This window comes from Armigeres subalbatus, chromosome 3, assembly GCF_024139115.2.
Source record: "Armigeres subalbatus isolate Guangzhou_Male chromosome 3, GZ_Asu_2, whole genome shotgun sequence".
NCBI classification, from domain to species: Eukaryota; Metazoa; Arthropoda; class Insecta; order Diptera; family Culicidae; genus Armigeres; species Armigeres subalbatus.
In genome coordinates, this window is record NC_085141.1 from 193,515,393 (window position 1) to 193,532,535 (window position 17,143).

The 17,143-nt window shown below is 38.9% G+C and overlaps 1 protein-coding gene across 5 annotated transcripts in view; it reads right to left on the minus strand.

Moving 5' to 3' along the window:
* Positions 1-17,143, minus strand: part of LOC134223649 (basement membrane-specific heparan sulfate proteoglycan core protein) — a 417,670-nt gene that overhangs the window by 115,267 nt on the left and 285,260 nt on the right. For 3 of the 5 annotated variants that reach the window (XM_062702836.1, XM_062702838.1, XM_062702839.1), the window contains one exon: positions 3,221-3,331. In XM_062702836.1, the coding sequence (XP_062558820.1) occupies positions 3,221-3,331 (111 nt within the window). Of the gene's footprint in view, positions 1-2,903; positions 3,024-3,220; positions 3,332-17,143 lie in introns of all 5 variants that reach the window. The other 2 variants (XM_062702835.1, XM_062702837.1) reach the window with 1 other exon arrangement.

Sequence of the window (17,143 nt, forward strand, 5' to 3'; positions counted from 1 at the left end):
GACCAACATTGTATTATTCTTCGACATACATATACATGACGATTAGCTGCTCATAGCCCTGGACCATTATGCGATATTTTCATTAATATTTGGAAGAATTCCACGTAAAATTCTTCCATATTTTTACGGAAATTTCTTTCGAATTTTCAATCCACTTTTTGCAAAGTCAAGGGATTTTTTTAGGAACACCCAAAAAACGAATCTGCTAATAATTGTTTAAAATCTAGGCATATACAATAGACCTCTTCATGTTTTCAAAAAGTATTAAAAATTCAACCGGTCAGCCCAGAATAACAATTCTTATGCTAAAATAAATCTCCTGTCAAATTTTCAGCTAATTCGGACAAAATTTCGAGGTAGCTCAAGTCGATTTAGTGTTTTTGGGCTATTTTCAATTTTGGAAAAAATCTAACAAGAGATATAAACGTCGAAAACTATCGCAACAACCTCTATACGGAAGGTTTTGGTGTGCTCTACAAGTCTTGTGAACATTGCGATTCGTTCCGTTCACGTTTTGTCCATGATAAAGTGATTTTCAAGCTTTTAAGTGCATAAAAATACTGTTTCCCCCAAAAGTCGTTGTTCTACAAAATTCTTGAGTTTATGACAAATGATTGTTAATTTATTATATTATAGTTTCTCTTTTTTCCCTGGAAATTTGAGTAATATAATTGGCCATGTGCAATTTGCCGTTAAATTCTTAAAAATCAGAAGCTGAACATTTGTCATAAATTTGCACGCTGAGATTTCTTCAAACAAGTTGTTCAAACAAAGAAGCTTCGAATTCACTTGTTACTACAATGCACTCAATGTTAAAAGCATGCAGACATATGATGAATTTAACAAAATTTGGAAGTCGATTGTTGTAAGCATCAAATATCATATGATTTAATTTATGTTTTGTTCGAACAACTTGCTTGAAGAAATCCTAACGTGCAAATTTATTACAAATGTTCAGCTTCTGATTTTTAAGAATTTAACGGTAAATCGCACATAGGCAATTATATTACTCAAATTTCCAGGGAAAAAAGAGGAATAATAATATAATAAATTAACAATCATTTGTCATAAACTCAAGAATTTTGTAGAACAACGACTTTTGGGGGAAGAGCGTTTTTATGCACTTAAAAGCTTGAAAATCACTTTAACATGGACAAAACGTGAACGGAACGAATCGCAATGTTCACAAGACTTGTAGAGCACACCAAAAGTTTCCGTATAGAGGTTGTTGCGATAGTTTTCGACGTTTATATCTCTTGTTAGATTTTTTCCAAATTTGAAAATAGCCCAAAAACACTAAATCGACTTGAGCCACCTCGAAATTTTATCCGAATTAGCTGAAAATTTGACAGGAGACTTATTTTAGCATAAGAATTGTGATTCTTGGCTGACCGATTGAATTTTTGATACTTTTTGAAAACATGAAGAGGTCTAATATACAATTATGTAAGCTTTTAATACAATTTTTCTATTAAAATAATACAAATCTGTATTATTTTAATACAAAAATTGTATTAAAATCTTCTGAAATTGTTTATGCCAAATTATTATACAGTTTCTGTAAGGTTCTTATGCAGAATTGTATTAACATCTGCCATCCGGTGGTTGGGCGAATATCTAAACAAAATTTTCTCTGATGCACGAAGGGCATTCTTCCGAATATCTAGGAGAGAATTCTTCCAAATCTTTATAAAACTCTTATGGATTCTCAAATTTTCAAACAAAATATCTTTTTTATAATTCCAAGAAAAATTTCCAAAGTAAAACTCTTAAGTATATTTGAAAGGAAATTCCTTTAAATTGTAATTGTTCCTAATTGAAGGGAAATTCTTCTAGCTTCTAAGGTAAAATTCTTTCGAATTTTCTAATGGAAATTGTTTCAAATATCCAAATGGAAATTCTTTCAAATTTTCAAAAAGAATTCTATAGAGATTCCAAACAAAAATTCTTTCGCATTTTTAAAGGGAAATTCTTTCGAATTTCCAATTGGAATTTCTTGTCAGTAATTCAAAGAAAAATTCTTCCAAAGGATTATTTTTCCAAATTTTAAAAGGAAAATTCTTTCGAAGTTTCAATAGAACGGAAAATTTGTCCAAAATTTCCAAAAGAAATACCTTCCTTATTTCTGGAGGGAATTTCTTGACAAATTCTTCTAAGGTACAATGACAATAGAAATCCAAAAACGAAGCTACAGATCTCATATTATAGGCATTACATCCCCTCTGGGACATTGCCGCCTCGCAGCTTAGTGTGCCTTAATCACTTCCACAGTTTTAATTGCGAGGTATCTTAGCCGAGTTACTATTTTTGCATTCATATATCATGAGGCTAACACGATGATAAATATGCCCAGGGAAGTCGTGCAAATTTCCAACCCGAACATATCCTAGACCGGACCGGGAATCGAACCCAGCTATTTTCAGCATGGTCTTGCTCTGTAGCCGCGCATCTTACCGCACGGTAACGAAGGTTCCCTGGAAGGTGCAGATGAGTCAGACAGTGTTCTTGTAAAATTGATTTTTGCCGCCTATTTTTTTATTGTCTTTATTAGGGAGACTTTCAGCCCGAGGCTGGCTCGTCTCCGTTTTTGCCGACTGATTTTATTTCCTACCAGCGGTAAATAACCTGTGCACAAAGTCTACGCTGATCACACTTTCATCCAGAATGTGGAATGTTTCTATTTCTCTGTTATTTACTGACTGAACTCTAATTTGAGCTGTTTTCAACCAAATTCAACAAATAAATTTGACATCTCTCAAGTCATAAAGATGTAGAACTTGTGGCATTGCACGATCTTGCTCATTGTTGCACCAATAGCAAACATGGAAAATGGAATATCGCTTGATTATTCGTCAAAGTAATTTTTTGAAAGGTAAATTTGGAAAAAAATGTTTGTTATATACCTTCGAATTCACAATCCTCGTCTTCTTCGTCTGGACAATGTTTGATTCCATCGCATACATTGTCTTTTGAAATGCAACGGCCGTCGTTGCATTGGAACTCAGTTGATGCACATTCTCGTTCTTGTGGTCAGGCATGCAATGAATTTAAGTGTTCCGAATTAGTTATGTGCACCATGAATTTTGATTAGGTTTCGAATGGGCCCAATTAATGGTAAAACAGAAAATGTGCACCAATGACTTAAAATAAAATACGGTCAGGTAACCAAATGAGTGAAATATGAATACATCGGTTTTGTGCTGCTTGATTGAGAACTCACTTGCGCAGTCGACCTCATCTTCGCGATCCTCACAATCAAAATGGCCATCACATTGGTTTTCCAGAGGAATACAGCTACCATCGTTACACGTGTACTCGTCACTGTTGCATTCTGGAAAAATAGAGAATTAAGAAAATCCGTTTATTACATACCAAAGACATGAAGAAGTGCTAACTGAAGTGCGCTACAAACGTTGGCTGGCGTGAAGGAGGATTTCCATAAATTTGACACTACTTGCATATTCTGGCAAGGATGTTGTTGGCATTTGGCCACCACGTTTGGTTGCCTATTTGAGGTGGAAAAGGAATCTGCACACGAATGCCGAGAACGTGCGAACCACGACCAATAACGAACAACTTTCACGGATAAAAGATCTCAACAGCTTCTCAAACGGTCATAACTTTATGGGCTTATGTAATTTGTCGGTCTTTGGTGGTTGTTTTGTCTACACACGACGCATTCCTAATGCAAAATGATACACCCCCATGGCCGATTTACGGAAACACGGCTGTGGGTGGAATCGGAGAGTGTAGGTTGGTATCATTCAATTCATTTGATTGTGGGTTCTGTGGCTTTTCTTTTTCCGTATGAGTTGTGACGATGGACAATGGAAGAGAGAAATGTTATTAAGCCTTCGCCACATACTATATGGGTTTAGAAAGCTTTTCATTTTAGATAGTTTTTCAGATACGTTACAACACTATTTTCAAATAATCACCTATGCAGTCGTTGGACAGTCTACGTTAACACAGGAAATGTGAATAAATTACCAGAGAAACTGCAACATTTGAATGAGTAAATGAACATATCTACATAAGAAGTTTCAAATAAAACAAAATGTTACTTACACCTCTCTGTTTCCAACCTACTTTATTGCGTTCACCCTATTTGACTCTTCGACAATTTCTTAATTTTCAATGAAAAATATCTAATTCTTTAAAGACAGTTGATATTGCTGCCAAACTAAATCTTCTTATGAAACAATTCGAGGAAATTCATTAGAAGAAATTGTATTCAGTTAATCCTCATACAATCGCTCATCAATCTTAAACTTTTAATCCAACTGATTAGTCGTAATTTAAAAGTATTCCAGAGCCTCATCATGTGTTTCAGATAACTCAATCCACCCTTTGAGACGCGCTTATATAACGTAATCTGTAGCGCAAACACATCCCAAGCACGACGAAACGAAACACGATATTATTTTCAAACATACTAAATAATGAAGCAATTCCAGAATCGGGTGTTTTGATGGGCAACGTCGATATCTTCGAATTTGTTTCTTCCGAACGCCACACGCTGACGGCAGCCGGGAACTGCTAAGAAAGGACAATTAATTAGTCAAATTTTATCTTGCTTGCTTACAACTTCTAATTGCTAAAACTGAAACACAATACGGGTTTGCGTGTTTGTTCAATCCTTTACTCCATTCTTCTAACAAACGAGAGACGAATGATTTTTGTTTTAGTCTTATATGCTTAGCTTGGAGCGGAAAACTTTTATTGATGATTTTTAAGAAGAATCTAAAAAAACAAACTTAACCTTTTTGGCGACAAGTCAACCAGTGCTAGAACCCGTGAAAAATTGCCAACCGTAATTAAGATGAATGTGTCTAGAGATAGGATCGGAGATTAAGTTATTGAATCAGTGTTACGAAGAAGCGAGAAAGTAGATCCAAAATGTGTAGTGCAGTGTAGCACCGTACGAAGTGTGGCGTGTGTCACTTCACATAATTATTTGTTGCGAAGAAAATTGATTTATTATTAAATTGCGTCAAAATAAGAAAACATGTTTGGAACAAACCGCTTAGCGATTTTAGCTATTTATCATGTAGGCACATATTCACGTGAGACTAATATTTATCTTTCTCCACAACATGTAAATACACACAACACTTGATTTCACTAGGTCGAATAGTCTTAAAAGGCCACCGTGATCATAACGCAATTTATTTGAATGCTCTAATTGTCATTGCTACAATACATGGGAACGGCCCAAGACATTGCAACAAAATCACCATTTAAATGCTCAGATCGGCCAATTTAGACTGAGGATTGGAAAATTCGAACGAAAACGATCTACGACTATTCGATTTCACCGGCCCGGTTCCAAGCATATGGCCATTCGCAGCACCCACTTTCATACACCTGGGGATCAGCAGAAATAAAAACAAATCGACCAAGTTGTGATCGATGGACGGCAATTCACCAACAATATTGACGTCAGGTCCTATCGTGGCGTTAACATCGACTCCGACCACTATTTGGTGGCGGTTAAACTGCTCAAAAGTCAAAAACCGACGGTCGCCTTGGCACGGCTAAGAACGAGGCAATGTTGCCGGAAGAGGGTATGCTTGATATAGCCCCTCTTGAAGACTACTAGAGTACAGTAAAAGCAGCCATTGACGGCACAGCACAGAGCAGTATGAGTATGTCGACGGAGTGATTGGTTCGACGAAGTGAACATACTAGAACGTGGAATGCTATAGCCGGAAGCGGATAGATCAGACCATTCAGAAGAAGAATCACCACGAGTGCGGGTGCGAGAAAATGCAAGTTCCATCAGAAGCTCAACACATGCTACAAAGACTTCGTATCGCCGAGAATTGCAAAAATAAAGATGAGAGCATTTTAAACAGCGGACAGACGAGACGTGATCGAAAAGTGGAAGCAAGCATTTCGCAGAATATATAAATTGCGCTGAGAGTAAAGGCAGTGAAGGAGACGACTATGTCAGTTTAGCAGACGAAGGAAACCAACCAGCCTCCACCTTGAGGAAAGTTTAGGATGCCATCCAACAGCCCAAGTACAATTAAGTAGTTGGTAAAGGTGATATCTGGTCCACATAGCCTGATTGTCATAGTCTGGGAATGTTGATACGCGACAGTTGACAGCTGCCCATTAAGAGGTGATAAATACTACAAAGTAGTGCGCGATGGGGCAAATCTGATCATATCGTCAGGTTCAGTGGCAGTGAAGATATGACGTCCACTATATCCTTAGCCTATGGTATCAAGCAACTCATGCCGAGGGGATGCATGACCTGGCGACATTTATCAATTTATTTAATATGTATACCAACAGACATTCTACAGCTCACATGATGTTAAATAAGGCTACTCTAAAGACTAAACAAATAGGTATAAAGTGTACGGGCCTTGATGGTTCAACAAAGTTTAAAAAAATAACAGAAACACAGAATAATGTAGAAGCAAACCCATTGGAAAACAGGCGTCTTAGATTTAGGCGACATTAAAGTCAAACGCTGGAGCGACTTTATTATCCAATCGCACTGTAGCTGGTGCTGTGTTGGTGTGTTAACACTACAGACGTGATTGTGACCTTTCTCGATAACCGATAAAATGTCAGTCGGAACTCCAAGCAGGCTCTACTGACCCTCTGTGACTTGGTCGTGGTGGCAAAGCAAGAGTGGAAGTCCCTGCTGAAATCCAGAGAGAAAGAAAAGACCTCCTTAGTGAGGTGAAGGATTTAGCGGTAAGCCAAAATGGGGAGTTGCGACGACACAAACAAATACTCAGCTAAATATCATTTGGTATCTGTGGGAAAGATTCGGTGATGAATTTTGCCTGTTTGCTTTTGGCATGATTCGTTACTAACTGAAGCCAAACGATGGACAATCGAAATTGGAAATATTGGAAATGCTCGTGTAGTACAGTTGCCTAATTTGTAATTGTGTGTAGAAGTGATTTAAAGAATAGCGCCAAATGAACTGATTTTTCTCATAACTGCAGATGTCTACTGCATTCGCAGAACGCAGAAATATGAAATGATTCTCGTCGTAAAATGGTATGCTGTATGGAGGAGTTCCTTGCATAAAAACTTGATCGAAATGGGGGTTCAGGTGTAAAGGACTGGATGAGATAACCGAAACAGGCGACCTGGTCGACACACTGAAGGATCAGTGCGGAGTCGAGTTCCAATTCGCTTCCTAAGGAGTTTTACTGGAACGTAGGTTGCCTCAATTCTAGTACCACTTGCGGATTCCAAGAAAGTGCTGAATAAGGCCATTCTCCGGGAATCCAGTAACCACTTCAGGCCTGTTTTAAGTGCTTCCATTGTGCGTATAAGTCCTTTGTCTGCAACGGACTAGACCGTTGTAAACTATGCTGGAGTTGTAGAGCGAAGACAACAAACACCCCTCCGGATGATAGGCCTATCCGGCCATTAGACGAACATGCACGTAGCGTAGTTCAACTTAAGCCCCTGCGAGGTGGCTCAAATGCTGATACAACATTCGTTCTTTGTGAATTGAACTGACGTTGCTTTGTACCGCATCCCTGCTGGGAACGGCAACTGAACGCTGATAAGTTCAGATTGAAAGACGTGCGGGAAGTATCCTATGCAGGAGATAATATCATCTTCTGATGATGTTGGTTTCGTTACAGCGAAGGTCAATGGTTCATATTTCTGTAGCTGCTATGCTGCTCCAATATGGACGACACAGTAGTACAGCAGTATCTTAGATACTGTTAACAGCAAAGTTAACAGACTTGAAACCGTTCGTTATAGCATGTGACTATAACGCATATGTTTGACTGGGGCAGTTGTTTCACAAACGCTAAGGTTGAAATCCTGTTAGGAATGAGGAGGGTTATTTGTGGTTCCTCTGAACGATGGCCATCGACGTTCAGTGGATCAAGAGGCGAGTCGTAAATCGATGTAACGTTTTGCAGTTCAGGTTGAACGATTAAATCTGGATGAAGGGTTGAAGAGTGGTATACCGCCTATGATCGCATATCAGTCCAATCTTTGCTGGATTTCCTATTGGGACAATTGTGCGTTTGTGAGCAGTATACGACTAGCGACCATCAAGAGGACCGTTTCAGTATTGACTTACCACTCGTGGAACCACAAGACAGACTAGCACTGTTGATCCAGGATGTAGAACATCGCAGTTTGATCCGGAGCTACTTTCAATAGCAATGCGCTAGGAGATTACCACGCAAAGCCTAAGTGGCGAGGAAGTGATTGCTTTGTTACACGAGCATTGACGTGTCCATGCCCAGAAACACACAACATAGGAGTGGCCGTCAGCTGTTGAACTGGTGGAACGACACGATTGCAAGCCTTTGTCGAACTTGTTTAAAAACTGAGAGAAATCTTGGTAGTGTTAGGATCGAGGAGGACAAACTGGAGAGACGGAGGAGCTTAAAAGGCGCCAGCAAAAAACCTAAACTACGAAATCAAGCGGCAACTCGGTAACAAGCCGGCTCCGATGAGCTGCACAGAATGGCTAACGATACCCCTTGGAGGGATCCATACAGGATAATGATGGTTGGGACTAAAAGCACACTCCATGAGAAGACCCCGAGGTTTTTGTCCTGGATGGTTTGTTTCCGATAGATGGTTTGTGGGTTTGAGCTCATACACCTTTAACAAGTCCGACGATGTAGTACCGCTAGTGACAAACGATGGACTTATCGTTGCTACAAAAACCTTGCAACTAGGCAAAGCGTCGGGTCCAGATAGAATACAAAATCTTGTACTCGATTAAACCTTGCTGATCCGGATATGTCTAGAAGTTGCATACAGCGCTGTCTGGATAAAGGTAACTTCTAGGACAATTGGAAGAGGCAGAAACTGTTGTCGAAGCCTGGGAAAACCTCGGGCCCAAGCAGCACACACAGTTTCTGTGACTTACTAGTGACCAAATCTAGTCACATTTGAGTTGCTGCAACCAAAATCAGTCAGAATAGTGCTACTAGGGGGGACCCTTTGGCTTACGTACCAATCTGCTTACTCGACAGAACTGGTAAGTTGATGGAGAAGGTAAAGCTGAACAGGTAAGAAGTGCTCAGTGCTCAGGAAACCAGTTTGGTTTCCGAAAAAGGCCGATCTACCGTCGTTTGAGGCGTTTTAGGCGGGGCTTGTCACCTCATGAGGAAGCTGGGATTGACTTGCTGCTACTGTGTAACTTTTAAGATGGCTGCTATGGTCTGGTATGAGGTATGTTAGGCTTTCTCATTTTATATGCCTACACCCAACCGGCGGTTGTTAGATTTTCTAACAATTCTGTATAAGAATCTACCAAAACCTGTATAAGAACTGGGCATATGCGAAATTGTTAGATTCTTATACAAATATTGTATAAGAATCTAACAATTTTGTATGCTTTTATTACAAGTTTTGTATAAAAATATAACAATTTCGCATATGCCCAGTTCTTATACATGTTTAGGTAGATTCTTATACAGAATTGTTAGAAAATCTAACAACCGCCGGTTGGGTGTATCTATGCCATACACAATGTGTTTAAGGACAAGTATCACAGAATCCAAATTCACTCACGTTTTCAAAGGCACACCACTCAATACAGAGGCAGTGGACAACTTTTGTCTTTATTATTTCAGCTCTGCTGCGTCGCACAATGAAAATGACAGTTGTGCGATGCTTTCATATTGAGTGGTGTGCCGTTGAAAATGCGATTGAATTTGTTAATTGTTTTTTTTTGTAAATCGATTTTAAATGTAAACTTAAAGAACGACGCTAGGAACAAAAATTGTAAAGAGTTTTTATTTAATTTATTTATGTTTTTCTATTTGATATTGTTTATGTTTTAAGAATGTAATTATATTTATTTATTTGTACTGTTTTGGAAAAGATGCAGGGTGTTTGCGCCTATTTGAGCAGGCTCAAAAATGTGGGCAGCTCAAAAAGGCTTTTCCCAGCCAGGCTTCATTTAGGCTCTATGCCGGATCTTAGCTGGAAAATAACTCGTTTACTGCGATACCTACTAAAAAAGCAGCCGTAATCATTTAGTCGATAGTTCAGCAAACGAACTAGAAAAAACGAGATTTTCTTATCCGAAATCGGTAGAAAAGATTAAGTTTTGTTTTATTTTGAAATGTTTTTCCTTTTCTGACTCGTCGCAAGATCTATAGAAAATTTGTCGGGTGTGATCGAGGTGCCCCTAAACCTTCCGGTAATTACCGGGCCTTCGTACGTATTAATTCAGTTCTGGTTTTTGCTTTGCTTCTGTTCATTTCTTGAATTACACCTACAGACTAGATATAATATCACATGACTACAATAAATACATTGTCAAGAGTTTGAAATACAATACAATTACAAGTACATTAACTATAATATATGTACGTGCGTCAATTGTTCGAAAAATGATGTGAAGATCCGGCGGAGGGCATCTCGCGTCAAGTGGCAATCAAAGACTAACGCCGCCAACGCCTTCTTCTTCTTCTTATTGGCATTACATCCCCACACTGGGACAGAGCCGCCTCGCAGCTTAGTGTTCATTAAGCACTTCCACAGTTATTAACTGCGAGGTTTCTAAGCCAGGTTACCATTTTTGCATTCGTATATCATGAGGCTAGCACGATGATACTTTTATGCCCAGGGAAGTCGAGATAATTTCCAATCCGAAAATTGCCTAGACCGGCACCGGGAATCGAACCCAGCCACCCTCAGCATGGTCTTGCTTTGAAGCCGCGCGTCTTACCACACGGCTAAGGAGGGCCCCATAATGAAGAGCACTACGTATGGGAAACTGGGGTAATATGCACCCCTGGGCAGTGATGGGAAATGTCAAAAAAATGTCATGGGGTTGCTATTACTAATTTGCCAATAACTTTTTTCAAAGGTTATTTACAATTCAGCTTTTTTGGTTAACATGTAATGCTTAAAGGATGCTACAACTTTGCCGAACAGACCATTGTTCTAAATACAAAGTGTGAGGCATGATAAGGAAATTAAAAAAATGTCACGGAATGTTATGACATTAATGTCATTTGACCCTAATTGGGCTCTCACGCCGTCAATTTCAGCTTTAGCGCAATGACCTATTAGAGAAAGTTTTAGGATCCTTTAAGGGCTACATGTTTATATAAAACATACAGTTGTGAATAGCTTGTGAAAAAAGTTATTAACAAATTAGTCCCATGACATCGATATGACATTTCCCGTCACTGCCCCTGGGGCAAAACGACCCTTTGGCATTTTTAAGTACTTTTTCGGCAGTTTTTCGAGAGTATTTACTACAGCGCATGAAGTTTGGATCACGAACTACCAATCAGGTAGTTAACATTCTTGAAAATGTTCCTGGAACACCGCTAAAAATGCCAAAGAATCGTTTTGCACCGGGTGTGCATCTTCTTCTTCTTCTTCTTCTTCTTCTTTTTATTGGCATTACATCCCCACACTGGGACAGAGCCGCCTCGCAGCTTAGTGTTCATTAAGCACTTCCACAGTTAGGGGTTGTACACTTATTACGTAAGCAATTTTTCTGGGGTTTTCGACCCCCCCTCCCCCCAAGTAAGATTTTTTTCATACAAATGAATTTTTATTTATATGGAGCGTAAGACATTGACCGACCCCCCCGATTCTATCACTTGGCGACTGCGATTAGGTCGCGCTATTGGTATGGAAGCGTAAATGGAGTTGTCGCCGTCGCGGCGATGACTAGTCAGTAAATGTCCGTGAAACTCATCGTCACTTTGATCACGAATCCAAGGGACCTGGATGCTCTATCAACAACATATGAAATGTGATCCGAGTATATCAGTTTGGAATCCAAAAGAACTCCGAGATCTTACACACAATGCAGTCTTTGCACAGTTGCTCCGAACAGGCAAATTCGTCAATAAAGATTAAAAAAAACTTAACAACCAAAATTTGATTTTATTTTATAAAGTTTCGTCGATGGAAAAACTACGAAAACTCATGAAATTTAATGAATCACATCGCAAACATTTATTGCTTTCCCTGTTCAATCAATGCAACAACTAAAAGTGTACGCACAAGTATCGAAAAACGGTTTGGATGCGACATTTCATTTGAATGTAGCTTAAAGGTGGGTTTTGACTGTTTGGTAAACGGTCACGATTCTGATCCGCAGCAGATTGCATAAGAAAGTGTGCTCCATTTGGGGGAGAAGCATCATTCTGACAAATGTGCGTCTGGTAAAAATGCCCACACGGCCACGCGATTGATGCCGGCTGTGAACAGATATCGGAGAACACTTGTTAGGTGGGAAAATTATGAGCGACTTGTTGCGCTTCGCATAGGGGAAATCGAGTACCGCAAGGTTCAACTGCTCATTGGATCGCGTGGATCTATTTTAACTTTTTCCAATTAGGAGAGAAGCAGAGTAAATGATGCGGGGGAGATTTGTTTCGATGAAGTTATGCCACCGGATAAATTATTGAGCAGTTAATTTTACTCTATACGGTTAAAAATTATACTCCTTCTATTATTCCACTTGAAATCGAAACATTATGTTTGAAGAAAAAAACGCAATCAAAGCATTACCCTAATTATCCCTATAGCCCGAACCGGGCAGTAGTAGATCTGCCTAATGACATGTGCTGAGATATGCATTGGCCTGTCATCTCGTTCGATGATTTTTTTAGGTGGTGCCGCAGCTGTGGCATATTTTCTTTCAATTTATTCTGCTTTCTTGACTACTAATGAGGAATAGATTGCCTTCTCTTTACGCTGCATAGTTGTATATGTTTGGAAATGTTTATTTCCATTTAGTTTAGTAAACGTGTTGTTTAATATATCAATCTACCAAGAATTTGTCAAGCTGAAATATTATGTGCAGACCCTACCAGATCTTCCAGTTCGATACATGATTTGTTTTTCTTTTATATGATTGAACAGATTTGATAGTGTTTTAAAACTATGAGATGAGATCATACTACTAAGTTAGGTAAAATGGTTACCTCAACTTTGTTTGTATACAAGTTTCTGGACAAACAACCACTAGTGTTGAGGCACCAGATAGCAATTGTATATTCTCTTACTCAACCATATTACTTGCATCAGACATCACTCCGGTAATGTACCCTCGAAATTATAATATGTAAACGTTTGTTGGCGGCCAAGAATCGCGGGGGACGAATATATTTTTAGCAAAGAAACCTTTTAAACAACCTGTCGCCACAAAATATCACACGCTGCATTGGCATCACCGGATAAAGGTGCTCGAGAAGAAAAGTAAACCTGGTGCTCTGAAAGCTAGAGATAGCTATACTTCGTCGCTGCTCCAAAATTCAAATATTTTCCAAACATTGCATCATTGTTTTCTCATTGCGGTCGATGGTTCTGGGTGACATTTTCAACTTCGGCTGAGATCGGTGCGTGCGCAGACAACTATGGTGTTGCTCCATTAGGATTTCTTCGTAATCCAATTCTCTTTATTATCACAGACTAATAGACATGAGATTTTCGTTTTTCTACCAACCGATAGCTTGTAAAAATTCGAGTAAACAGTCAATGTTGTTAAAGTTTTCGCGTCGATTAATCATCGACAGAAACATCATATATAAAGTCATTTCTAAGTCATTTCAAGTTGTTATTTGGAATCGTTTTTTTTTCTGGTTTTTCAGAAGGCTCGTGATTTTATGACAATATTGCTGTTCTACGCTGAAATTGCAGTTAAAGAAAGGAAACTCTGCCTAATTTTTATTTATTTAGTAATCGAATCAAACAAAATTAAATCATTCAAGTAATTTGAAACGGTTTAAACTAGCAATCATTCGAAATAAGTATATCTCTGAATGCGAAGTTTTCGACTCGCAAGATAGTCCCGGAAAAGAAGACTTCTGTAGGATAGATTTGAATTGTGTGTAAGTATCAAGGCATGTCATCACGAAACGGAACACGATGGGACTGAAGTCAAAGGAGATGAAAAATAAACAACAAACTAACCTTCTGATGGAATATCCTTCTGTTATTTCTATGAGTTTCGTCACGTATTTAATGGAAAACTACGGTGAGGTGGTATTGATACAATAATGACCTAATATGTAGCGTCATTCAGATCTTCTCTTCACATTGTTTCACTTGTCAACGCGTAGTTGATTTTTTTTTGAAAACTCGATGGTTAAATGAGACGGTATTTTGAATAATACTAAGCAGACGTATGCAGCACATGCATAGGTAAGACACGTGCTTGTTCAATTATTTACCTTCATTAGTATACACAATAGAGCTTAGCTTGAAAATTTGGAAAATGTAGAACAAATACCCGTTTCGCAAACTTTCCCACAAATCGTCAATCGGCATCCATGCCGCCTATCAGACAAACCTCGTCATGTATCGGATTGCAAATCAATCAGTCTTTCCAGCGGCAAGAAGCCACCACACAAACCAAATGTCTAACCACCGCCATAATCCGATGCTTTATGATTTGCGACAAGCCGAGATCGCCAACCAGCCATCGCGTCGTAACCACCCGCAGCCACGTACGGTCGTGGAAAAGGCAAAAGTCGTCAAAAGAGAATGCCACAACGAAATAGCAGGGGAAAAATGATGAACTCACATTATGGACGAACGGTTTGAAACCGGGACGAATGGAGCGACACGACGGCGTTTAGCCCAGATGAATATTTGATTTGCATTTTGTTAATAAATACCAATATTTGATTCTCTTAAAAATTGTTTGCTGTCACGTTATCGTTTACGTTGTAATAAATACACTTACCCATTGCTCATTTTGGCGTTGCCCTCGTTCATCCATTTACAATCATTATTTGGGTGATTTACAAATAAAGATACTTTGTTGGACAACGGATTATGTTTTCGAAGCAAACAGGTACATACGTTACTTGGAGAGACTTAAGGAACGAAGCAGTACTGTTGTTTTCTTATTTAAGTTATTCAGCTCTAATAGTTTAGGTACTATTCATTAAGGCTGACACACTTCTATGAAATGGTATCAACACAAATCATCTCTGTGCTATGAGAGATGAATACTGCAGCTCGTTCAATTTATTTAATTGAGGGCTTCCCCTAGCCAAGCAGTTAGTCAGTTAGATGTGCGGCTACAAAGCAAAATCATGCTGAAGGTAACGGTGTTCGATTCCCGGTTTGGTCTAGGAAATTTTTGAGTTGACAATTTTCTCGATTTCCCTGGGCATAAAAGTATCATTTTGCGCACCTCATGATATACGAATGCAAACATGAACTTGGCTTAGAAACCTCGCAATTAATAACTTTGGAAGTGCTTAGAGAACACTAAGCTACAAGGCAGCAATAAGAAGAAGAAAAAAATCAATTTAATTATCAGTCAGGTCCGAAGTTGTAGAAATTCGAAAATGTTTGCTAAAAGGGAACCGAACTTACTTCGGATGTAATAAAATATTACGAACAAATACAGTTCGCTGTCGAAGTTGTTCATCTACAAGCGCTTTATAGTTTAAAAGTAATTTAAGGACATAAAACCTGTACCGTGCTTGCCTTCTATGAGTAAAACATGAAATGAACTATTAATGATATGAGTGTATTACTTCTACGTGAAGTTAAACAATTTACAATGATATGGAAATGCTAATATCATCTTCCAACCTTAGATAATAGTATGGAAAAAACTTTTTTCATTTTTTTCAATGGGCCGCCCTCTTATTTGGTTCTATTTGATGTCCTGATGCTCTGGACAAAATATCAGCCAAATCGGACAACGTTTAGGCGGTGCTAAACTCGTTTGAAGTTTATATGCAAAAATGTATGCAGAAACATCCAAAAACAGTGATTTGCAGTTAGACGGCACAACTTACAATTAAGAAATAGGGCACTCATTCAATTCTTGTTGAATTAAATACAGAATGTTATGCTGAAAACCGCGAGAAGATTAGAGTTTGCCCGGCGAAGTTATTCGCATTTCTCTGCACTGGGGTTTGAGCAAATTTCATTTCTTTTACCTTTGAAAAGAAATAAATTCACGCATACAACAGTAAAATGCTAATATCTTTGCTAAATAAACTCCAAATTTCTCGCGGTTTTCAGCATAACATTTGTTCGCGCCAACGCGAAACAGTTTGTTTGAGACCTCTTTCCCGTTTTTACCATCATCGAGCAACCGCGAGAATATCGGCTCCGGTACCAGCCTAATGCCTACCCTTTCCCCCCACACACCACATCGTTTGTGCTTGGTTTCCCGATCACGCCATTGTAAACATGTCAGAACATGCACCCAAGAAGCCATGAGTCTAGCCAACGACAACGAGTGATTGGCCACGCCCAGTTGGAGTTCTTTCTCAAAACAAGCACACGCAACACATGAATCGTTGTCTACCTGCCAGCTATTTAAGAAGTGTCATTCAAGATTTTGTTCATTCAGTTTTCTAATTTTGAACAGTCCACATCGAAGGAGAAAAATATAGTCCAAGTGAAAACAACCCGCCTTTCAATCCACCGGAGGAAGCCAGCAACAGCCTTTATGAAGGCTTGAGTTAATTAAATCATAATTTTCCGTCGAGCTACCGGTCGTGCCCCGGCGTTCCTTCAACCGAAGGTTCTGGCCATCATTCCGGCATCCTTCATCCGGAAGGAGCCGCTGCCCAATCCAGTTCGTGCCCAAGCAACATTCTATATTTAATTTTACAAGAACTTAATGAGTATCATAGTTCTTCGTCGTTAATCGGCACGTTCAACTGAAAATCACTGTTTTGCGATGTTTCTGCATACACTTTTTCATATAAACTTCGAACGAGTTTAGCATCGCCAAAACGTTAACCGATTTGTTTGAAATTTTGTCCAGAGCAGCAGGGCATCAAATAGAACCGAATTGTGTTTTGAGCCACCTTAATGTTCATGATAGAATTAGAGGCGAAAGTATAGATTTTGATAGTTTCGTTTGGATACGGCAGGCATGAAGAATGTTTTTTTTATAGAAGTCGATTTGAAAGCGAGCGGAGGGCAATATTTGTGATGCCCTCCGCTCGCTTTCAAATCGACTTCTATAAAAAAATATATCTCTGGATATCTTTGGGTTTGTCAAATTCCCCTCCCTTAAGGACAATCCTCTCGAAATCAAAAACAAATTTCACTCGTGTTTTTATGGGCGGAAACAACGCACAACTGTCATTTTTATTATTTCGACACTGTTGTTTTATAAGGGCCGTAGTCACAAGTGTATACATGCCAGTTTATTTAATGGATCAAACCT